The sequence below is a fragment of the Lissotriton vulgaris genome, chromosome 7 (genome assembly GCF_964263255.1).
Source record: "Lissotriton vulgaris chromosome 7, aLisVul1.2, whole genome shotgun sequence".
In the NCBI taxonomy this organism is placed as follows: Eukaryota; Metazoa; Chordata; class Amphibia; order Caudata; family Salamandridae; genus Lissotriton; species Lissotriton vulgaris.
The window spans coordinates 995,509,547-995,534,086 of NC_141695.1; the positions used below are offsets into that span (position 1 = coordinate 995,509,547).

The 24,540-nt window shown below is 45.4% G+C and overlaps 1 protein-coding gene across 2 annotated transcripts in view; it reads left to right on the forward strand.

The window, feature by feature from the left end:
- RARS1 (arginyl-tRNA synthetase 1) overlaps nucleotides 1–24,540 on the forward strand; it is a 209,097-nt gene that overhangs the window by 165,741 nt on the left and 18,816 nt on the right. For both annotated transcript variants that reach the window (XM_086931412.1, XM_086931413.1), the window contains exons 13-14: nucleotides 2,697–2,869; nucleotides 10,540–10,784. In XM_086931412.1, the coding sequence (XP_086787538.1) occupies nucleotides 2,697–2,869; nucleotides 10,540–10,784 (418 nt within the window). The remainder of the gene's footprint in view (nucleotides 1–2,696; nucleotides 2,870–10,539; nucleotides 10,785–24,540) is intronic.

Genomic DNA, 24,540 nt, shown 5'->3' on the forward strand with positions numbered 1-24,540 from the left:
GCGCTGGCTAGACCCGGAGGTATCGGAGCGCTTTACATGAGTATCAGACCATAATTGCAGGTTACATTGTTACAAAGGTTACACAGGTAAGGAATCTATCGCTACCAATGTTTCTTACAGATATATTGTTACCGAAGGTAAGTAACTTGTGTTTTAAATCCAAAGGTGACGGAGAATGGAATTAAGTATGTTTAATCCGTGCTTAAAAAGCATCCTCCAACTGCCCCCTCCAGATTTCCCTCCCGCAACCTTTCACCCTACCATTGTAACAAAGCTAATTCCAAACACATCAGTAGACAGTTCAGATCAGTGACTGAAAGTGATTGCTTCGAAAATAGAGCATTGTTTAACAGGCAAGCTGCCTTCTAGCAGCCATGCCAACAGTCTTTGGAAAAAAGGAGAGCTGATCCATTAATAAGGAAAAAACAAAAGAGTTGGGGGCATTAAGAGATGAAGGTGTCCAGTACTTGACGCAGGCGAAAGCAGCAGCTTAATTTCAACAGTGATATTAGGAGCACATCGACTTTGCGGGTGTTTCGGCGGGACGAGGGCCTTGTGGATGGGCGCCGGCTGTTTTAATACGAACGGCCTACTGGAATACAGTGCCCACACCCTCCTTCCTGGGACAGATAGGACCACTTGTCCTCTGCAATTCCTACAAATAACTCAGAATATGAAATGAGTCATATACACATTAAGGTTGCGAGACCGACCCCTCTTATTGTATAGGAATCCTGCAAAGCTTTGTCCTGACCACTCAAAAATAATTTTACAGTTCAACCCTGATTGTTCCATACTGGAAGGAAATACATATCACGGCTTGCATATTAGGACTACTGAGTCTGGGAAGGCGCCCTTCGGACTCTTTCCTTTACATTCGCTCAAATAGCGACGTACCAAGACTATAAAAGCCCTGAAGAAGTCCCAGCTTGGGACGAAACGCGTCGGCTGTATGTTTTACTGAAAATTGAAAATAAAGATTACCAGAAGATTACCAACATCTTTTTGAGAAATAATTCTTTCTTGTGCTAAATACCATTTGCACTTATTTTTTGTCCTTTGTGGTGCACCTTTGCGGTTGTTTTATTTGATATTAGGAGGCTGTTTAAATGATCCCTCATTGGAGACCTTTGTTTGACGTCTCTGTGGTGCAATGCTTTACTCCTAGTATCAGAAGGTTCTGATTGAGGGGCATTGTTTTTGTGGCTTCAGATTGCATTCAGAAAATAATAATTGGCAAGTGGACTTATTGTCCGACATACCACTTAAAGAAGGAACACTCAAGTAAGATAATGGTCCATGAGAGGATTATTAGATTAATCCAGTTAAGAGAAGGCTTCTTTTTGGTATGTCACAGGCTTCAGGTTCAGAATGAATTTGCGTTTTGAGCATCTTATGGGATATTGCAGTAATGTATGTGCTACTTTTCCCAGTGGAATAAACCTAAGATCAGGGTAACCAATTTACTTCTTCCAATGAGTGGAGGCCTTCAATCAACAAAATGGTGGTTCCCAGTAAAACAAGTGAGGTCACCAGGCAGTGTCCAACCCAAACAAAACAATGACCTCGATAGATACCAGTAAATGGCACTCCAATGATTGCAGGGCAGCCTTTCATGCCCAGGTGCCTTTCCACCAGGTATGTCAGTGAGTGAGAAGTAATCTGGTCGAAGTAGATAGTGTAGTTAGTACAAACCCAATGAGCAGTTTACCATGAGCACGAAAGGGTTTGTGGCATTACCAGCACTGATACGCCTATGGTGAAGGCAGTGCTCGATAATGATGATCAAAGATGTTGCTCTCCTATCATGCATGTTGTTGTATCTACACAGCAGATCATTTTGTAGTCCCTGGTCAACATGGGGGATCTCCTACAGGCAAGATTTAAGGTAATGAGTGAGGCATGTCAAGTGTTTTTAGAAGGTTTCTATCACAGTCCTGGCGAAGATCGCCTTCGTTGGAATTATTCTTGATTCTACATACTTACATTTAAGAAAATGCTGACTGGAGGATACTCGCTATTGCAGTGAATCAGAGTTCAGCTAAGCAGTACCAGAGTTTGAATGAACAGTGAAACGAGAGCTTCCTTATCCCTAGAGCAGGCTTAGAGATGCCTCTTAACCTATGCCCCTGTCAACCCAGGTAAATCCTAGATGCATGAGTGAGATTGCTGGGTGTTTCAAGAGTAGAGGCATTCACAACTGACTAGTAGCATCCTTAAGTTTAATGTAGATATCCTTGGTGATGCTGATGTCATGGACAGTGATCACTGTAACATTTGATTGGACAGCAGTATGCATGAGAGGAACCATGGATATCCAGTAGATGTTGGTTACTGCACCTGTAGTTTTTTACTGGTCCATTTCATTACCTGGTTTTTATGTAAACTGTTCTGATTTTATGCTATGTCTTAATATATCACTGTGAATACACTCCACAGAAAGACTATCCTCCTCAGTAAAGGTTTCCAGAATCAAAGCTTTCTGCTTCTTGTATATTTGTTGGTAGGAATAAATATACTCCACCCTCGCAAAGTAAAAATATATTTTGGGTGTTTTATCAGTTGGAATTCTTATTTTGTCAAAGGCCAGAACTTTGCCCAAACTAGTATTTTCATATGTGCCACTATTGCTTTGGTGTACTGAAGCAAATTGTACTCCGTGATTAGAAATGTCATCCATACTTTTTCTTTGAAAGGTTTTAACAGCAGAAGAATTGAAAGCTGCCCAGGAGTCTGTAGCATTTGGCTGTGTGAAATATGCCGACCTCTCTCACAACCGAATGAACGACTACATCTTCTCCTTCGATAAAATGTTGGATGATCGTGGGAACACAGCTGCATACCTGCTGTATGCCTTCACCAGAATCAGGTGCCTTGCTTTGCTTTATTACTAACAGGTCAAAGAAGATAGGTGTGATGATAATGACTTTGTGTATAATTATAATACTTGCACAACACAGTAATTCATAGTAAAAGAACAATTTCATCGCATCACTGATAGTTGTGGCAAAAGGAGGTACAATTGTCCCAGATAAAATTCTGTCCATCACTATGTCAAAGGGCGACCCCAGGGCAAGGCACTCTATGCTGAGGAAGGAGGGCCAGTTGGCAATGATAGTCTTAGTGTGTGTAATTTATTTCTTGATTATACGTCTTTGAAGGAAGTCCACTTAGTCCTGTGGCAGAGCGTTCTTCTGTCAGCGTCAAGTGGAGGATCCAGCCTTGACACTCGGGTTGTCCACGTAGAACAGGGAGGATATAAGCAAGGAAACAACAAAAAGAATACTACGAGTCAGTGGTTTGACTGTTTTTCCGATGTTTGATTAGGGAGGGGGGCAGTGAGGAATTACCACATTCCATCACCTGATGCAGCCCTGTTTTAGCAGTGTCCTCCCTCTAATTGCCTCCCTTTCCCACCCAGTGCTTCGAGAACCTATGTATACTGCGCCATACCTTTTCCAGCCACGCTTCTCCGGGACTCCTTCCTTTCCTGGTTGTTGGCTTCGGACAGCTTCACAGGAAACAACTGAGGATTCTTGCAAACCGCTGCTTCCTCCTTCAGCTCTCTGGTTCCTCCTGTTCCCTCACTCGCTGGCTCTCTCGGGCCGCCATCCTCTTCCGGTTCCTTTTTCTTATCCTCCCAGGATAGGACAGCTGACGATGACGTCGATAGACAGGGCTCCTCCTCCTGGAGACGGTATGGCGGCTTAAAGGGATGTTCCTCAGCCTGCAGGTGAAGCATTAGAACCTCAGTTTCGAAATGCAATGGGGCACACGTCGTCAGTTCCCCTAGCTCGTTCTTGGGCTCCTGACACACCAATTGTGGTGACGCTCTAGTTGTTTTGAAGAGCGTGCGCCGAGGATGCCTGGAACGTAAGGCGGCCATCTTAGGATGCCGCAATAACGAGAGGAAGACGCACGCTTTCCCGGCGCTCAGGAAAATAAAGTTAAAATTTAGCAACCTCAAAGGTGTTGTGCAATTATTTAGAGGCACAAACTGTACCGCTATAAATGGCGACGAGGAAGCGGGACGCCGCGGCTGCCTACTAAGCAGCGCGAACCTTAAACCTGATGAACCACACGGACCCGAGCGCGGCAGTGGAGGCGAAGTGCCCCTCTAGGAGGGGGTGCATTTCTCGTGCCGGCAAGATCTTCACGCGAGTGCAGGACCCTTGCATTAGCAGAAACCACCGCAGCTCCTGGCCACAGCAGGCATGTGCCTGTTACAACACTCCAATACTGACGCTGCAAGCAAATCCAGCACAAGGGGAGCCACAGAGAGTCCGGTGTGCAGCAGGACATAAGCACACGCCCACAGGGCTATCACAGGTTGTGGACTGCCCGAACACAGTGAACACGTGGCAAGGAGCAGCAAGACTTATGTACAGTGAGTACAGCAGGTGCAGTCTGCCTCAGGGAGTCACCAAAGCACACCTTGGTACGGACAGGAGGGGGTGACCCAAGGGTCAGCCATACCACTCTAGAGCATAGCGCTGGATCTCCCAGGCGCTGCCCGAGGAGGGGAAGGAAGCCCTGCCCCCGCACAAGCTAGCAGGCCGGAAGAGAGGCAAGCCCCGGGGAGTCCACCAGGCGTCGCCGCACAGCAGATCCCTGTCCAACGCAACGCAGAGAGAATGTGAGCAATATCTTCCTCACTCACCAATTTAGTCCCATTCTTACCTAAGAGGGGAGAACCAGCAATGCCGTGGAAAGACTGGAAGAGGTACTTCCTGAACTACCTATCCGTCCTAGAAGAAGAAAGCGAGGGAGCCTACTCAAGTTCCAGGAGGAAGAAAATACTTCTCCACAACCTTGGCCCAGAAGAAAATCAGGCTTCCTACGGACACAGGTGAGTTCCAACATCCGTTGGATGATCTAGACTCGCACTACCGCCCTGTAATATGCACAGCCATAGACAGATGCAATTTTTTCCAAAGGAAACAAAGCAGTGGGGAATCAATCAACGAGTATGTAGCGGCACTGCAGAAGCTGGCACTGACCTCCAAGTTCGGGACGCTGCATGACGAACTCATCAGAGATCAGATCATAATGCATACCTTCAACACAGCCATCTAAGAGAAGTTGTGGGTCAATGGAGATGCTTCCCTCAAGGAAGTTGTGGCACTGGTAAAGAAAGCGGAACTGTCTAAGAGGTGCGCAGAAGCAGCGAGAAAGGAGACCGTCAACAAAGCTGCAGTATGCAAGGTGTCGCCGCCCAACGCAAGGTATCAGAAAAAATACCCTCAGGGGACCCCGTGAACACAAAGACCACAAGGGGAGAACAAGAACCACTGTTACAGGTGTGGAAGCCAAACACATGCCAGCAGCGACAAGCCAAATGCTCCTCCTGTGGGATAATGGGACACTATGAAAAGGTGTGCAGGAGGACGGAGGTGAAGTATGTAGCCCAAGAATGCGAAGAGGAAGAAGAAACACCAGGAGGAGAAGAGGAAGAAGAAGGAGTCTTGTGCATAGACGACCAAGTCCTCGGAATAAACTGCACGAGATCCAAGAAGCCGGTACTACAAATGACGATTGACGGTGTGCAAATCAATATTGTGCCAGATTTGGGTTCCCCGTATACGATAATTCAGCGAACTGTATTGGAAAGAGACTTTGAACCCAGTGTGGGCATAGACTTAAGTCCTACAGACATACACCGGGTCACGTACACCGGCAAACCCTGTACCCATGGTAGGGTTTTGTCCCCTTATGTTTGAGTTCAAGGGTCGAACAGCGGACGGTAAGCTGTACGTTGCTGATAAGGGACCCTCTGTCCTGGGATGGATAGATCAAGGCGCTTTGGGAATCCAACTTAACCCAGGAGGAGTCACCCAAATCCTAATGACAGACACAGTGCAAGAGTACGAAGAAGACACGTGGAAGAGAGAATACCCAGAGGTCTTCAAGGGGACGATAGGTCGGATGACCAAATTTACACACAAAATATGCTTAAAGGATGGGGCACAACCGGTAAACCACAAGGTCCGCAATATCCCTTTCAGAAGCAGGAAAGCGGTGCAGGAAGAACTACTACGCCTGGAAAGTCAAAGAAGCAATTGAGAGTGCCGAGTGGCTCGCACCTCTCGTAGTTGCTCAGAAACCCAACGGGAAGGTACGTCTGTGTGTATACCTGAGGGAACTTAACAAGAACATAGTGGTAGACAAGTTCCCGCTACCTCGGATAAACAAAATGCTAGCTAAGACGAAAGGGATAAAGTGGTTTTCCACGGTGGATCTCTCATCTGCTTACCATCAAATATCACCTAACATCATTCATAACACCGTTCGGATGTTACAAGTTTCTTAAGATGCCATTCGGATTAGCATCCGCTGCAGCGGTGTTTCAAAAACTCATGCATAGATTGTTTCAAAGAGTGGAAGGTGTGCAATACTTCCAAGACAATATCCTCATAATGGGAAAGTCAAAAAGCGACCATGACACAAAGCTACATTCCGTATTGACCATTCTGGCACGAAATGGCCTCACCGCGGAATGGGGAAAATGCAAGTTCGGTGTAAGATCAGTGACATACCTAGGTCATAAGATCAGTGAAAGGGGAATAGAACCAAAGAGAGGCAATGTGTCAGCCATCAAGGAAGGGCCCACACCCACGAAGATGGAGGATATCTGCTCATGCTTAGGCGTGGCGGAGTTTTACAGCAAATTTGTCCCACACTTTGCATCCAAGACTCATCACCTGAGACAACTCTTGAAGGAAAGGAACACATTCAAGTGGTCCATTGAAGAGCAAACTGAGTTTGACGCATTGAAACAAGACATTTGCGCCTCCGCCCCTCTTAAAGGATTTGACCAAGCTGCCTTGTCCATACTGACCACCGATGCCAGCGACAAGAGTCTGGGGGCAGTGTTAATGCAGAGGTCACAAGAGGGAGAAGTCACCACTGTCAGCTTTGCCTCAAGGTCACTAGGGCCCAACAAAGAGAAATTCAGTGTGATAGAAAAAGAAATGCTGGCAGCAGTATGGGCCATGGAGAGGTTCGTACAGTTTTTATGGGGCTCCAGCTTCACGGACCACAAACTGTTAGTGAATGTCCTGACCTCTTGTGGACATTCACAGGCGACTCCTCGCATAGCAACAATGACCCTGAGATTACTGGATTACGTATATGAGGTGGAATACATTCCCGGAAACAGAAACAGGGTTGCTGATTCTTTGAGCAGAGCGGCAGCTATGGAGCCGGCAGCAGATCAAGAGCCCTCGGGATGGGAGCGCAACATGGTGGCGTCCACCCAAGACCATGAAACAGTGATCAGTACAAGGGAATGGGAGGAAGCATACACCCACGAGGAGACCTTGAAGGCGGTGAAGAGCTACGTGACACAAGGTTGGCCGGACAAGAAATACCTTGATAGCCAGCTGAAGAAATTCTGGGAAGTTCGGGAGGACCTATCGATTGGAGACAATCCGGTTTTTCTTACTAAGAGGAGACAAATTGGTACCCCCACAGGCCTTAGTAGAACACCTCCTAACTATTTTACATGAAAGACACCTCGGAATAATGAAGACCAAAGCCAGGGCAAAGCAGGCATATTGGTGACCAGCCATGGACAATCAAGTAGGAAGACATGTCCGAATGTGTGAACCGTGCAGCAGAGCAGACAAAGCACAGGTCTTACTACGGCCGCCGCTGGGAAAATTTGCCTGTCCCTCTAGTCCGTGGGAGATGCTGTCGGTGGACATCTTGGGCCCCATACTGGATACCAACGGAGTGCCCAAATATGCCATAGTGCTAGTTGACAGGTATTCCAAGTGGCCGAAAGTGGAAGTATGTGAGGCCGCGGACACCGAAGGCGTGCTTTCTTTCCTCACCTCCACATTCTTGAGAGAAGGAATCCCTAAGGTGATTACCAGCGACAAAGGACCGCAGTTCGTTTCCGCAAAGTGGAATGCCTTTCTTGGTCCGCAACGGAATAGAGGTAAAACACACCCCTGTGTACCACCCAGCGAGGCACGGACTGGCAGAGAGGTTTAATAGAGTGATAATGGGGTCCGTGCAAGCAGCGATAAGTGCGGGGCAAGTTCGGGAGAAGGAGCTCCAAAGGATGTTATGGGCGTATCGCATCACCCCAGCCAACACAGGGTATAGCCCTTTCGAAATACTGCGCGTGCGAGACCCCTTCACGAAGGACAATCTGGCGTGGAAACATCTCATAGTCCAAAGCAAGTGGTCCCCGGCAGTTGTACGTCGAAATATTGATAAGGCACAGGCCTTGTACACAGAACACTACAACAAACGACGGAATGTGAAGGAAGTGACCCTAGAAAAGGGCGAGTGGGTAAAAGTGAAACAGGCGGTGTTGAAGAAGAAAGGAGACAGCAAGTTCACCCCCCCCCCCCCCCCCCCTCTCCCTTTGCAAGTGGTAGAGCCGTATGCCAGATCAGCTTTACTGAGCGATGGGAAGGTGTGGTCACAAGACAGGATGGCGAAGTGTAACAAAATCATGAAGTGGGAAGTTCCAGAGGAGGGGAGTTCGCTCACTCCTGAGGGAAGTGAAGAAACCGGACTGGCGAAGGCAAAAGAGATAATTAGGCCAGGGACCTGTCCTCCTTGTTGGAGTAATGAAGACCAGAACACTCAGGAGGAAGGTGAAGAAGTGGAAAGAACCAACCAGCCCACACCACGGAGCCCCGGCGGGGAAGGACAAGGTAGAGAAGGCGCAAGCTTCAGCCCGGAGCAAGTAAAAACGAAGTCGGGCAGAGTAATTAAAGTGCCCAAGAAGTTTGAGGACTTTAACATGGAGACCAAGTAAGACTGTTCCATTCATTACCCTTGTCTAATTATATCAACCGCTAGGACTGTAGGTATTATGCATAGTGTTCATATCTTTTGTTCATGGTGTTGAAGGGGGGAGGTATGTGGTGACGCTCTAGTTGTTTTGAAGGGCGTGCGCCGAGGATGCCGGGAACGTAAGGCGGCCATCTTAGGATGCCGCAATAATGAGAGGAAGACACACGCTTTCCCGGCGCTCGGGAAAATAAAGTTAAAATTTAGCATTCTCAAAGGTGTTGTGCAATTATTTAGAAGCACAAACTATACCGCTATACCAATACATTACTTTTTTTTCTATGACCCATGAAAATGTATAATTGTATCACAACATAAATATAAATCTTTTCCCCTTCCTCTATGAATATAGATGTCTGGCTGGTTATTGATCTGCCCTCACTTCTTTTGTCAAAGCTAACATTTGTCTGGGAGCACACATTTTCCCACCTCTGTTCTTTTCTTCTGGTCAGGCTCACACAGTTTGCAAAGCATGTGATCCTCACGCTCGTTCAATTTTGCCTTCTGCCAGAGTAACAGATTTCACACTTACAGGTAGTTATGTTAGATGAGGACAGCACACAGAGTTGAGCAGAATTAATGTTGTCCTGGAGTAGGAGATGGTAACATATAGAAGTGTTGGTTGGTGTCTTTTCCTTTGGTGGATGCCATGTGTGTTAGTTACAATAGAAGCCTTCTGCTTTCCAGTGTTCATATATCTTATTTTGTCAAAAAAGCTGAAGTACAACACGAGTTACTAAATACTTGTCATAGTTGTTTGATTTGTTTGCTGATAATCCTATCATTCAGCACATACAAATAAACAACTTTGTTTCAAGGATGCAGTTGTAAAACTGTTGAAAGAAGCGGGACTGTCTGGAATGGGAGATGTTGTTAATTCTATAATTGCTGTTATGTTTTTAAACTGACTGCTAGTCATTTTGTTGTGCTGGATTCTTGTTTTTTTTTTTATAAATGAAGAAAAACTAGTGACATTAAAAAGTTAACTTCTGCTGGGCAGCTGTGTGTTTTTACGATAAAACTGAACTTAGTCATCTTGAGGCACATGTTTTGGTGACACTTACGTCAGGCCCTCAGCTGGCACTTGTACACATGTCCTTTCTCAGGTAGAGGCGGTGCAGCTCATGGGAGGAAGAAGAGTACAGTTCTCTCCTATTCCTCTCTTCTCGATGATTTAGTCCCAAAGATATTAGTATATTTGAATGCCAGATGTGACTTAAATAGCCATCTTCTTGTTTTTTATTCCCCGAAGCCCTTTTTCAGTACCAGTGTTCCCTCATGAGGGGTAAAGCATGAAATAGTGTGGGCATGGCTAAGGGTATGTGGACCATCACAATTTGCTTTCATCAGGTCTCCTACTTTTACTGCTGCGCACAGTTTTCAGTTGGGGTATCTTATCGGGCGATCCCGAGTTAGGAGGCAAATTTAGATCCATGCGCAAACATGAGTTTGTGCAGGAATTGGAATTTCAGGTTGTGGGGTTAATTATCGCATCCCCCAGAATATTTTTCCAGCTAGAGCTTGTTGAAACTTATTTTTAATAATGAAGCAAAACATGTGTCTTTTGTTGTACTAGATACTACATTTGTATGTTAAGCGCCATTCGTAGGTGGAGAGGTTGTTTAATAACTGTCCAAAAATTGGTGCCAAGAGGGGACATTCATTCAGCTCACACAGGTGTATATTCCTGCAATAAGGATCAAACATTTATGTACCATATATTTGTAGGAGTATTGCACGACTTGCAAATGTGGATGAGAAGATGCTGCGTGAAGCTGCTGAGAAAGACATCATTTTGGACCACGAGAAGGAATGGAAGTTGGGCAAGTGTATCTTGCGGTTCCCGGAGATCCTACAGAAGATCCTAGATGACCTCCTTCTTCACACTCTCTGTGACTACCTTTACGAGCTGGCCACCACGTTCACAGAGTTTTACGACAACTGTTATTGTGTGGAAAAGGACCGGCAAACTGGTAAGAATACCATAATGCAGAATCTTTCAGCTTTGAAATGGAAAAGAAGCACTATCATTCTCTGGGAGCTCTTTTTTTAATTTACTGAATTCCTGTGGTAAAATGTTGTGTATAGATTTTAGTGGTTGTCAGGGGCATGTAAGTCGGGGCTAATGGCTGCTCATGTACATGATGAAATCTTTCTAGGTATCTACCTTGTTTGAAAAAGGATTATCTTAAGTTGTTTTTGTTCTTACTGCCTCTTACTTATTCTGAGCCAGTTGGAAAATGCCACCTCATTAACAGTTGATAATCAAAAAGCTTCCTGATGGAATTCAGTTTGAAGGGCCACATTGTATAATTGTTTCATTCATTCATTGGTTTTTACATCTATTCATTCTTCTTTTTGTTCATTCAGTACATGGAAAGTGAACATACAATGCTGAATCTTTTTATTGCATACCCTGGGAACTATCATGCATATGAATTAAGGTAGAAATGTATTCTTCTGTCCGAATCAGTGAATAGAAATTGGTGTCCTGTAAACTACAGAAAGTCCTTCGAAGCAGTAATGAGTTTTGATAAAAAATATATGTAATTGTGTACCAAACCTGTTAAGCAGTTCATTGCCCTGCTGAAAGTGCCACATTGTTCTGCCTGCCCCTTATCCCTTCTCTTGTAATAGCGTAATCAGTACACCCTTCAGAAAGCAATGATGTCACTGTCATGAAAATCCATTAAGATATAACAAGGCTGAACAGGTGTTTCTGTGAGTTGATGAGACTGCTTCCTCCATCTTCATACCTTGTATATAAATTACTGCATTTTTGTTATTTAGTGTGGAGCACCTGACCTAAGTGATAGACTACGATTGTCTATTGAATCCCCGGTTAGTCCCATTGGTGTAGTCTATGCTTGGGCATAGACTACATCTACACTTATGTTCGAGGCATATGCGCTGTAGATCATATACTTTTGCATAGATCGCCATCTTGTGCTGGGTCCGGATGTTTACACTTTGTTTTTCTTCGAAGAAGTCTTTCCAGTCACGAGGTAGGTGACTCCTCCTTTCAGTGATATTGTGCATGGGCATCGATCCATTGTTAGATTGTTTTTTTCCGCCATCGGGTTCGGATGTGAATTGTTGCGCTCCGGTTCAGGACCGTTTCTTCGGCCCCCTTCACTGCGCAATCCACTTCCCTCAACAGTATTGCTTATCGAGTGCGTTTCCCATTCTCCGCGTATCGTTTGCTCTCGAAAACCTTTGATCAGAACATTTGTGGAAGGCTGTTGGGCCTACCCACGCCAGGATCGGTAGCGGCAGATGGAACGGACTCCATTCAAGTTATAACCAGGGTGTCGCGCCATGTTCCCGCGCACCGACTTGCACGAGGTGTGCAACCTTTGCCTATCCCTGGATCACGACGAGAAAGACTGTGAAGCGTGTCGGTCGAAGAAAACCCTCCATGATCGTCGGGCTCAATGTCACGAAATGTACCAACAAATCGGCTCTGCGCCGGACCCCCTCAGAGAAGAGTCCGAATGCGACGAATTGCAAGTGCAGGAAGACGAAATGGACGTGGAGCACATCTCCGTATCTGACGCCGACTCCGATGCAGAAGACACTTCGTTCCTATACCATCTCCTTTATTAAAAAAAAAGGTTTTGGTGCCTCCTCTGCCTTCAAGCCAAGGTTGGCACCGAGAAAAGGTTTCGAGGACCCCGCCTTCGGGCTCGGTGCCAAAACCTAAATCACAGCCTTTCCGTCCCCACGCCGGTGCCGACCCGAAACCTTTGGCGTCGAAGGCAAAACATCTTGTGGTTTCCATGCCACTGTTCTGTAAACCTAAATCTTCGGAGCCGAAATGGTCGACGCCAAAACCGGCATCTAAATAAAGTACGGCAAATAAAGAGCCTCGGATTGACAACCCACTGGATCGGAAACAGAAGGAAATCGTGATTCATCCCGAAACTGCTCATATTCATGCCAAACCTCCTGAAAATGGGAAAATAGCCTTACCAGAGGACTACCACATTCCTTTAAAGAAGAAAAATGTGGCCACTAACCCTTCTCCTCCTTATATTTCACCTTCTTCACCCATTCATGAAGAGTTGCTTATTACACCTACACATTCACCTACACCACCATCACCTGACCCACAGGATACAGGGGATGGGGTATATAGATGACTATGCTCCACAGGATCCTGATCCATGGGATCATTATAATGTGCTCAACCCGATAATGATCCTGACTTATATCCATCCAGGCCTTTGCCTCCAGGTGATAACATTGGGTACATTGAGCTCCTTAATAGGGCCGCACAATATCATGGAGTAGAGATTCATAAGGAGAGTTTAGAGGAGGATTTTTTGTTGGAGATACGGAGTTCATCTCAAAGGGCTACAAAAACATTACCAATGTTGAAGGCGATGCTCAAACACACTGAGGATATCTTTAAAGACCCTGTAAGAGCTAGCATCATCATTCCCAGGATAGAGAAAAAATACAGAGTTGCACCTAATGACCTAGTGTATATCAAAGGCCAGTTACCCTTAGGCTCTCTGGTTATTTCCAATGCTCGTAAGAGAGCTAATGTTCAAACAGGGGATGCCCCGCCTTGTGATAAGAACTCCAAATTATTGGATGCTTCGGGGAAAAAAGATAGCCTCACAAGCGGCTAATAATTGGCGCATTGCCAATGCCTAAGCATTTTTGGCAAGTATGATAGAGCTCATTATGACGAACTCTAAAAGCTCATTAAATTCCTTCCGGATGAGCATAAGACTAAAGCCAGTGACTTTATTCAAGAAGGCAAATTAATAACTAATACATCTATCAGGTGTGCGTTAGATCAGGCAGCTACAGCAGCTCGGGCAGTAAACACTAGTGTACTACTCTGTAGATATGCTTGGCTAAGGATTTCAGGGTTCAAGTCTGAAGTACAAGCCTCTATTCTCAATCAACCTTTTGATAAAGAGCATCTTTTCATCCCAGCTGTACATATATCACTAGAAAAGATGAAAAAAAAACTGAAGTTGGTAAATCCATGGGAGCCTTACAATTCCCTTCTAACCGGGGTTCCTGTTGTCGCTCATTCAATAGGGGCGGCTCCAAAATAGTATCTATAGAGAATCCCTCCTCTTCTTACAAGGGCAACAATCATTCTCCCTCTTCAAGAGGTTATTTTAGAGGAGTCTATAGAGGAAACAACGGCAATGGAAGGGGCAGAGGTAATTCAACACGCACCTCCCCTGCAAACAACAAGCTGTGACTTATTTCCCATACCCTGATCATTCCACTCCTGTCGGAGGACGCCTTTCACAATTTCTACCCATTTGGAATAAGATTACCTCAGACAAATGCGTTCTACAAATTATCGAATCTGGTTATTACCTGGAGCTTACAAGGCGTCCACCGAATATTCCTCCAAGGTCGCACCTCGTGTCACAAGAACATCTCACCCTTCTAAAGCAAGAGGTTCTTTTTCTGTTGCAAAAGGGTGCAACAGAACCAGTCACTTTACAATACAGGACTGTACTCCCTGTACTTCCTAATTCCCAAAAAGGACAGCTCTCTCAGGCCTATATTGGACCTCCGAGAACTAAATCTATACATTGTCGGAACATTTTCATATGGTAACACTCCAACAAGTGCTTCCTCTTCTTCAGTAAGACGACTTTCTATCCACTCTGGATTTAAAGGACGCTTACTTTCATATTCCAATACACCCTGCGCACCGCAAATACCCCAGGTTTGTGGTAGCAGGACAACATTACCAATTCAAAGTCCTTCCCTTTGGAGTAACAACCGCTCCCAGGGTTTTTACACAATGTTTGGCAGTAATCGCAGCACACCTGAGAAGACAACAGGTCACGTCTTCACATACTTAGACGACTGGCTCTTAAAGGCCAGTTCGCACAACAGCTGTCTGTGCCACGTACAGAAGACTGTGCAACTCCTTCACCAACTAGGATTTACAGTAAATTAGACCAAATCCTATCTCTAACCATCCATGTCTCAAGACTATCTAGGAGCTACTATAGACACACAAAGAGCTCTAGCATACCCAACTCCAGCCAGAATAAGAAATATCCAAAACCTAATGTCTCAGTTCCAGCCTCAACACTCATTACCAGCTCAAGTGTTCATGCAATTACTGGGAATAATGGCGTCTTGCATTTTCATAGTTCCCTACACAAGACTTCAGATGCGTCCCCTGCAGGAATGCTTAGCACGTCAGTGGAACCAGGCTCAGGGTCAGTTATCAGATCTAGTGTTGATAGACGGCCGCACCCATCGCTGTCTGCAGTGCTAGAACACACAAGACCTTTTGAAAGAGCAGCCCTTCAGCGACCCGTTTCCACAGATAGTACTAACAGCTGAAGCATCACTGACGGGTTGGGGAGCACATCTCCAAACCCACACAATTCAAGGCATGCTAGCGATTGCTCGGGCTTTGAAAGCATTTCAAGTTCAGCTAGTACGCAAAACTGTACTAATTCGTATAGACAACATGACAGCCATGTACTACATTCAAATCCAGTGGGAGGACACACTCCCTCCAACTGTCCCACCTAGCACAGGACATCTGGAGATGGGCCATTCATCAGAAAATCTATCTCCTATCAGAACACCATCCAGGAGTAGACAATCAGATGGCAGATCTGCTAAGTTGTCAGACACAGCAAATCCATGAATGGGAACTGCATCCTCAAGTCTTCCTCCCATTCTTTCAAATGTGGTGCTTCCCAGACATAGACCTGTTCACCACGCACCTAAACGCAAAATGCTCAAACTTCGCATCCAGGTATCCACACCCATTGTCCAAAGGCAATGCACTATGGATGAACTGGTCAGGGATATTTGCGTACGCTTTTCCGCCTCTCCCACTCATTCCATTAGTGGTTCAGAAATTCAAACAAGCGCCCCTGACATTAATCCTAGTTTCTCCCACATGGGCACGTCAGCCATAGTTTACAACCCTACTGGCACTCTCGGTAGTTCTTTATCAAAAACTACATCTTACGCCCAATCTCCTCACACAGAACCATGGAAACATAAGACACCCAGACCCCAGTCAACTCAATCTGGCACCTGAAGTCCTAGAGTTTGGCTATCTTAATCTACTGCCAGACTGTATGAATATTATCAAGGAAGCTAGACGTCCTACCACAAGAGCCTGCTATGTAGCAAAGTGAAAGCGGTTTGTGATTTACTGTAATAACAACCACATCAACCCGCTTAATGCTTTTGTCAAAAACATTATATGCTATTTGTTAAATCTACAACATGCCAATTTAGCATACACATCCATACGTTTACATCTATTTGCAAAAGCCGTATATCTCCAAAATAGACATCTATCTCTTTTTAGAGTACCTGTCATTAAAGTGTTCATGGAGGGACTCAAACGAGTTATTTCCCCAAGAAGTCCACCTGCTCCAGTGTGGAATCTCAACATTTTTCTCACCAGAGTAATGGGTCCACCCTTTGAGCCATTGCACAGATGAGAACTGCAATTTCTCACATGGAAAGTTGCTTTCCTGGTGGCTATTACATCACTCAGAAGAGTGAGTGAGCTTCAGGCATTAACTATAGCAGAACCGATTTTTTACAGATGCATTAAAATAAAGTAGTTCTTCAGACCAATCCTAAATTCATTCCTAAAGTAATTTCTGCTTTTCATATCAATCAATCTGTTGAGTTGCCTGTGTTCTTCCCTCAACTAGATTCCGTAGCAGAACGTGCACTACACACATTGGATGTGAAAAGAGCATTGCTTTATTACATTGAAAGGGCAAAACCTTTCCGTAACACAAATCAGTTTTTGTTGCTTTTGCTCCACCACACAAAAGCAATCATATATCAAAATCAGGTATTGCAAGGTGGATAGTCAAGTGCATTCAAATATGCTATGCAAAGGCTAAAAGAACATTACCAGTTCCCCTTAGAGCACCCTCTACATGCAAACTGGGGGCTTATATGGCATTCCTGGGAAATATACCCATAGATAATATATGCAAAGCTGCAACATGGTCTACACCTCACACATTAACAAAACATTATTCTGTGGATGTATTGGCAGCAGAGCAAGCTAGAGTAGGCCAAGCAGTTTACGTACATTATTTCAGACTACTGCAACAGCTACAGGTTAGCCACCGCTTTGGGAGATAACTGCTATGTAGTCTATGCAAAAGCATATGATCTACACCTCATATGCCTCAAACAGAAATTGCTACTTACCCAGTATGCATCTGTTCTTGGCATGTAGAGCTGTAGAGTCATATGCGCCCAAGCGCCTCCCCGGGTACCTATACCTGTTGCAGTAACATCTTATATAGATACATGCATTCATGGATATCTCCTTCTTACTAACTCCATTATACCCCTCTCCGGGAAAACAACCTAACAATGGAGTCGATACCCATGCGCACTATCACCGAAAGAAGAAGTCACCTACCTCATGACTGGAAAGTCTTCTTCGAAGAAAAACAAAGTGCAAACATCCGGACCCAACACTAGATGGCAATATATGCAATGGCATATGACTCTACAGCTCTATCAGTGGCGGAGGATAGGTTTTGGAGGGAGGGGGCGGACGGGACACACACACACACGGCTCACATACACATAACATTCACAACCAGGCGCACACACACACAACCACACATTCATTCACAACACTCTTTCCCAAACATTCACACATTCACACATTCACACATGCACGCACCAAGCAATGTAAAAAGAACTTAAATTCCACTTACCTTTAGCCAGCTCTGCTCTGCCTCGGACGTTCCAGGAGGCTTGGGACTGCTGCCTTCCCTCATTGGCTGACCTAAGGTCAGCCAATGAGGGAAGGCAGCAGTCCTATCGTCATCACAGAGTGGGATGGGGTCAGGGAGACTACTTACCCCACCCCACTATGTGATGAAGTGTCACTGATTGACACTCGATCCTGGGCGCTTCTTCAGGGCTTAAAACTGAAGCGCCCAGGTGCAAGGCAATCAGTGACGCAATCCCTCGTCACTGAGGGGAGGGCCTCAGCAACGTTTGCTGAGCTAAGAAAGTCATGCCCAACGGAGCTGTGACTTTCTCAGCCCAGCAAAGTTCAAATTAGGCTTCCAGGAGCCAGCGCTAAATGCGCATGTGTGTCTCCTGGCTGCTTAAACTGAAAGTGAATAGTGTCTGTCAGGCTGACTTTTGTTCAGCCTGACAGACACTGTGCCTCCAGGTAAAAAGGGGGCGGGCCCTTCCGCCCAAATGGACCAGCTGCGCCTGCTCTATATGCCAAGAACAGATGCATACTGTGTTAGTAGCATTTTATATCTTGAGCGTGCAAGGTTTCTGTCATCAAGGTGTGTTGCTACTTCTTTTCTCCAATTAATTTGGCCATCTGTGCCCTGCCCTGATATCATGTTAGGTCTCACCTACTAGACAGTGCATGCGCTGTCTGTTGCAAGGTTATTATTAACTTAGAATGGGCTTATATCGAGAATAACCATTGCTTGCTGTTGGTTGGTCTCATTGTCAGTTCATTTACTTCTTATTTGTTACCTTGTGCGGGTTTACTTCCTCCTCGTGCCTTTGTCCTTCCCTAGAGCATGGGTGCATTCCTTGTGTCCTTCCACAGCTTACTTTTCAGATACTACTTTTTTACTTGCATGTTTAAGCTCTCCACAAGAGTGCATGTGTTTCCCAGCTGTCTCCCTCATATATTTCCCCCTACGCCACACTTATTGCTCTTTCTCTCGCCCCAGTCCTTCTCGCCCCACCCTCTGGCATCCGCTAGCCCTCGTGTGCTTTCTTATTTGTATGCTTTTCCCTCTAACCCCACTGCCCATTTACTTACCTCTCTGCTCCATGTTCCTCTCTCTGCTTCCCTCCCCAAACCCACCATGTTGCTTCTCGGGCCCCCTATATTACTTCCGCACATCCCCTTTTTAACTTACCACACCTTCAGTGATTCCAACTCCCCCCAATGTGATTTCTGTCCACCCTCGTTGCTCCAGCAATCTGCTTTAGCTACTTTTTATAATTTGTGTTTACCAATGCAACGCAGATAAACAACAAAAAAGTATCATTTTGTAGGCGTGTGCATGCTTGATGCGCATGCCTACAAAATTACTTAATTTTCAGTTTTTTAGCCAGACGGCACAGCATTCGGGATGTTGTACAGCCTTCTGGAAACTATTGGCAGAGGCAATAGGTCCCAAAGGCAAGACCTGTTGACTTTGACACTGCTTGTTTTTCTCGTTAGGATGGTTAGATATTCCAGCATTGGGGTCTGGGTCTTTGGAATCTGGAAACTCCTGTATGCTACTCTGAATAGTGTCAAACCACAAATAGGTGGTCCTTAATTCCTTTCCTGTGGCTACAGACCAACACAGTGCGGGACGGGCGGGGGCCCCGGCCCGGGGCCCCCCTGGGAGTCGTCAGCCAGTTGTAATTGCGGGCCGGAGGCCGCGAGAGTCAAGAGTCCGACATGGTGGGGGGCGGGGGGCCCGGCGCCGGCTGCGGGGCCTGTGACCACCCGTGTGAGACTGTCACTGAGGCTGGCAGTTGTTGTGAGTACACACAGATTACAAATTCAGAAGGGGCACGACCACGGGCACCCTGGTGGGCACTCTCACTCACTTTGATGCAATCATCATCATCATCATGCAATTAAAATGGTGCCGGGGCCGCCCGTGAGCAGTTTTCTAAAAAAAAATTATTCTTTTGAGGATCGATGAAATGGCGGTGGGCCGGGATGAATGCGCGCGGCGCGCACACACTAGTCTAGTTACACACTGCGACTTTCACTTTATATCTAATAATTTCCACCGTGCGCGTATGCGCGTGGGGGGCGGGCGGGTGGAGGGGTAGGGCAGGCTGGTGAGTGACCAATGCCATTACACCACTGCAGCAGCACATGCGCAATCACCGGGTGCCATTGCGCAAACAAGCAAATGCAAGGTGTGGCGTGCGTCACGTGTGGCATCAGGGGCGCGCATAGGGTCATAGTGAAGAAGAAGAGTCGAGAGAAGACAAACAAAGCCAGGCCCGCCCACGCTCAGAGTCAGACTTCAGAGGACTGTCTGAACTAAAGTAAGTCCGTCCGGCGTCCAGTCACCAGTGCGGGGCCTTCTTTATCATTTATATGATTGATTGCCCGGTGCGCTTCCCGTTAGTAAATGACATAGCGCACCTTCCTGTCCTGGCAGCCTGGTGGGCACTACATCGCCTCTGCGTTGCGTACTGCCATTAGAATAACTGGTCTGCACTTCAGGTTGATGAGAGCCCCACCCACCGCCCCTTCTGATTGGCACTGGGCAGGGAGAGATTGAATTGACAGGCCGGCTGTGGTGGCATGTCTGTGCCTGGGGGGCGATCTCACGATGTATTAGGATAAAGAATGGCAGGCACCGAATACTGGGTTTACGAGACAAGCTAGGTAACTCCGCTCAGGTCTTGGCCCTTACACGAGAACCAGTGAGTGTGTGTCGTCATTGTCAGATCCCTATTTCAGGCCTCACCGCGTGGCACCGGGGCATCTACTACCCCGGGCCACCACAGATGTGTACAATTAGGCTGTAGATGTGAAAGAGCTTCAACTGGCACATTGTTCTTTTGATTTTGTAACTATATAGCTTTTTAGTTGATGATGCACTGTATGCATTTAGTACGTGAAGTTATTACATGCACGGATCAAGGCCAGAAACTTTTAGCAATCCCTTGTGCGCAATTACCCTGTTACGCTGAAAACGGCACCAACTAAAGTGTGGAGGGACTTCACACCAATGAAATGTGGCTGTCCCTTCGAGCATGCTGTGTGCAGCGTGAGGATCCCGCTCTGTGTGGCCTGAATGATTTTAAGGTATAAATGTGTGTGTCGAATTGTGCCTGACATGTATATGAATTTATACGCTTGTGTTTTGCTCTACCTTGGTCATTGCCCCAGCCTGTATTTAGCATTTAAAATGTACATAAAGCAAGTTGGGCTGGTTGTGTATTTAGTGTATTGGTCCATACGGGCATTGCCCAACAGCAAGAAGGACTGAATAAAAAAAAACATACTAACGATAACAGCTGAAGCAGGCAGCTATAGTGAGGGTTCTTCACAGAGAACAGACAGGTGAGAGCCATGCGCCTTCACTCGGACAAAAACAAGCACAGCTGGGCTGGATGCAGGAGGCTGAGCGCAGTATAGCATGGAAACAAACATTTAAAAAAATACTCAGGTTAAGGACAGCTGTGCTTAAATACACAAAGAACAAAACACACGTTTGCTGAAAAGAGAAGAACCTCTCTTTAACAATTTTCAGTTGAAGATAAATGGCCTTCTTGGCAACTGTTTTACCCCATGGCCTGCGTCTTTTATGTCATTTTGTTGTCGTTTTTTACAGGCTGTTATTGCTTTATATCATTATATCGGTTGTTATTGCATTATATAATTGCCTTATCAGTTCCTCAATTCCTATGTAAAGCGCTCTGATAGCCAGTAGGGTCATGTTCGCGCTATAAAAACATTTAAAATAAATAAATGAATACTCTTTCCGGATGATGCCCAGACCGACCCTGCTCCTCCCTGTCTAGGCAGGACACCTCTCGCTTTCTCACGCCCTCTCTCAGACTCTCTCTCCCTCTCTGTTTTCTCTCTTCACTCTCTGACCCTCTCCCCCTCTCTCTGACTCTCTCCCTCTCAGACTCCCTCTATCACTCAGACTCCCTCTAAGACTTTTACTTTCTCTCTCTCTCGCTCCATCTCTCGCTCGCTCTCTCTCACCCTCTCCCTCTCTCTGTCTATCTCTGTTTCTCTCTCCTCTCTTGCACACTCACTCACTCTCACTCTCTTTCAGACACACTCTCTCTCTCCTGCACTATCGCTCCAGTTGATGCCCACCTCCCTGTCTGGGCACCTCCCCCCCCTCTCTCTCTCCCTCTTTCTTTCTCTCTCTTTCCCTCGCTCTCTCTCTTCCAGACACTCTCTCTCTCTCTCTCTCTCTCCCATACTCTCTCTCTTTCTCTCCCTCTCTATCTTTCACACACGATCCCTCTGCATTTAGAGGGTCGGGATTAAAGGCATAACACAGGCCCCCTGCAGCCCCCCAGCGGGGGGCCCCCAAGGCCAAACCCAAGGTTTGTGATGGCAAAATACATTCTTTTTGAGTGGGAGTGCAAAGAGTTAACAAGTGAGTTGTTCAGACAGTGAGTGTTTTTGATTGGCGTGGTGTTGAAGGGATAGTATTGTAAAAAAAATATTTAAGTACAGTCTCAGTATTATTAAAATATATACATTTTGGAAACACCAGTTTATCGTAACCATTTAGGCATTTTGTAGCAGCATATCTTCTACTGTGCGTACTGCAAGTTTTAAAAAGTGAATTACATAATCTCAGTGCTTTCTCTCACAGACTGACCTTGTGGCACTAGAAATACACAAGTAACTATTCTCCACTGCACTAAGATGTAATTCTGTGGCTCTCTGTCTGATTACACACAGACCTCGGCAGTGTAGACTTTCATAATGTACTACAGTGCACTTGCGTCTATCATTTAAAAAAAAAAAAACAGTAATGCTTTTATAATATTTTGGCTTTTTAGCCACACCTTTTGTACAACTGATATTCTGAACTCCTGTATTTAAAAGTGCATGCATGCATACATGATAATGAAGAAAATTGAGTTTTGGTAAAATAAAATATTTGCCTAAGATCACACCATTTAAGTGGGGGTAGCCGTGATTTATCAAAGTTTTCTGGTTTCGCTTTGTACAAATCGGCCACTAAATGAGTATCTATTTGTCATTCATTATGTTAAGGCTTTGTTTTCAACCTCTTTTTGCAGTTTTTATATACCACAAACTCGACCCGACATAATAGAGCACTTTATGAGCACCAGTTACATAACACATGGTCACATTCTATAGACTCATGTGAAATTAACTGATATAACCAGAAATACAGACAATTCAAGTAAGAATTAAACCTGGTTCCCCAGTTCCTAAATATTCAGCTCTGGCCGTGGTGAATTACAAAACACATTTTACGCCTCACCACTTTCAAATGTCGCCAGCCGCTATTGTGGGGAGGGGGCCCCCTCGACGTACCTTGCAGGGGGGGTCCCCTCAAGTTTCGTTACGCCACTGGCTGTTATGGTCATGGCTTTCATGGTCTCAACACTGTATCCTCGATGGCTGATGATCTTGCTTGATGGAAGTACATGCAGCTGGAAATATGAGACTTTCTCATCAACGGCTTTCTTTCAAATACAGAAGCAAGCCTAATGTATTGCAAAGAACCTGTGAAAGACTGGTCTTATGTCATTAGGAAAGCTGCTTTTTTGAAGATATTTAGCACCCAAGTTAAGCTAACTTATTACTCCCTTCAAAGTATTTTGGCTCAAAAATTGCTCTAATTTATTACTTGTTTCTTTGGAGCCCATATTTTCTGCTTGACATTCCTAAACGTGGTCTGAAATTTCCTTCAGTCCTTCAAAAAACCTCCCTAATAGTTTGGAGAGTGAACTGGTTTATGGTGATCATGGTTGTTTGAGGTTTTGCCTTGTGCACCTGCTGTGTGACATGCTTTGTGTTACCCTGCTGTGTAGTAGTTGCTTATGAAATTCTGGAAGTCACAAGTAAGAAAAAGTGTAGGATTCAGAACCTTTATGCAATTGGATCACTTGCACCACACTGATTGGAATCCAGCCATATCCTTCAGTTTTGGTACAATCTGAATTATTTTTCATCATGGTGAACAGACTGGGATCGATCCGACTGGTAAATGTGTTTCAGTGGCCCGAATCAGACAGATTTTGCTGCTATTGACTTCGCTGCTTTTAGACTTAAGCTTGGTAAAGGGCAACTTTCATATGGAGAAAGAAGCTGCAGATTCCTCACCTTTTGAATATTCCCTGATCGCCTGACTGGATCAGGAAACTTTTTTGCAGTACCTCTGCGCACCGATAAGTGGTGTTGTATGCCTCCTCACTCACTATGTTCCGCTCTGAAAATTAGGTGCGGAGCCTATATGGTCCGCTCCCAGCCTCATCTTCTTGGACATATTTTTGGTGTTCTCCCTGCTTCAGTCTGACCCAATAAACCCGTGGTTTGCCTGTCTTGGTGCTCCGATGCCGAGCATACCTGCCAAAGACTCTCTCACATTTTTACATAATTTTGAATATTTCCCCTGGTACTTAAGGCAACAGCGTTTCCGTTTGATTTCAGTGGTCAAAGTCTTCCTATTACATATATTTGATTGCCTCATTTGATTTTTCTGTATTTTACGTTCATGAGTCTTTTTTTTTTTTTTTTAAATTCTCTTGGTTTTGGTTTTAGCCTGTAAGCTTTTATTTACCCGGATCTGTTGTCTAGGTGGTTTGTTATTTACAACACCTGTGCACAAATTTACTTACACTTTCGCCAAGTTTGTGTTACATTTGTAATGCAAACCTGGCGCTAAGTGTTGTATTGTTTTTTTACTTTCCAACACCAATCTGGACTGCGTTAGAAAGTTGGCCAGAGTAAAGCAATTGCATCAAGGGAGCATTCCATGCATGGGTACATTGGTGTTCATGTGCAACTACCCATGGGTTTTGTTGCAAATCCCTATCTACTAACAATGGTAGACATACATTTGTTCCAAAATCATGCCTCATCAAGGCAGGTATAACAGAGTAACAACTTTATAAATTCCCTGTAGATATGCTGCTGTTCTCCTCTCTCCTTTTCACGCTGGTCAATACATTTGATTGCTGCGCTGTGTTGCATGTAGCGTTGGTAAATCAGCTCTA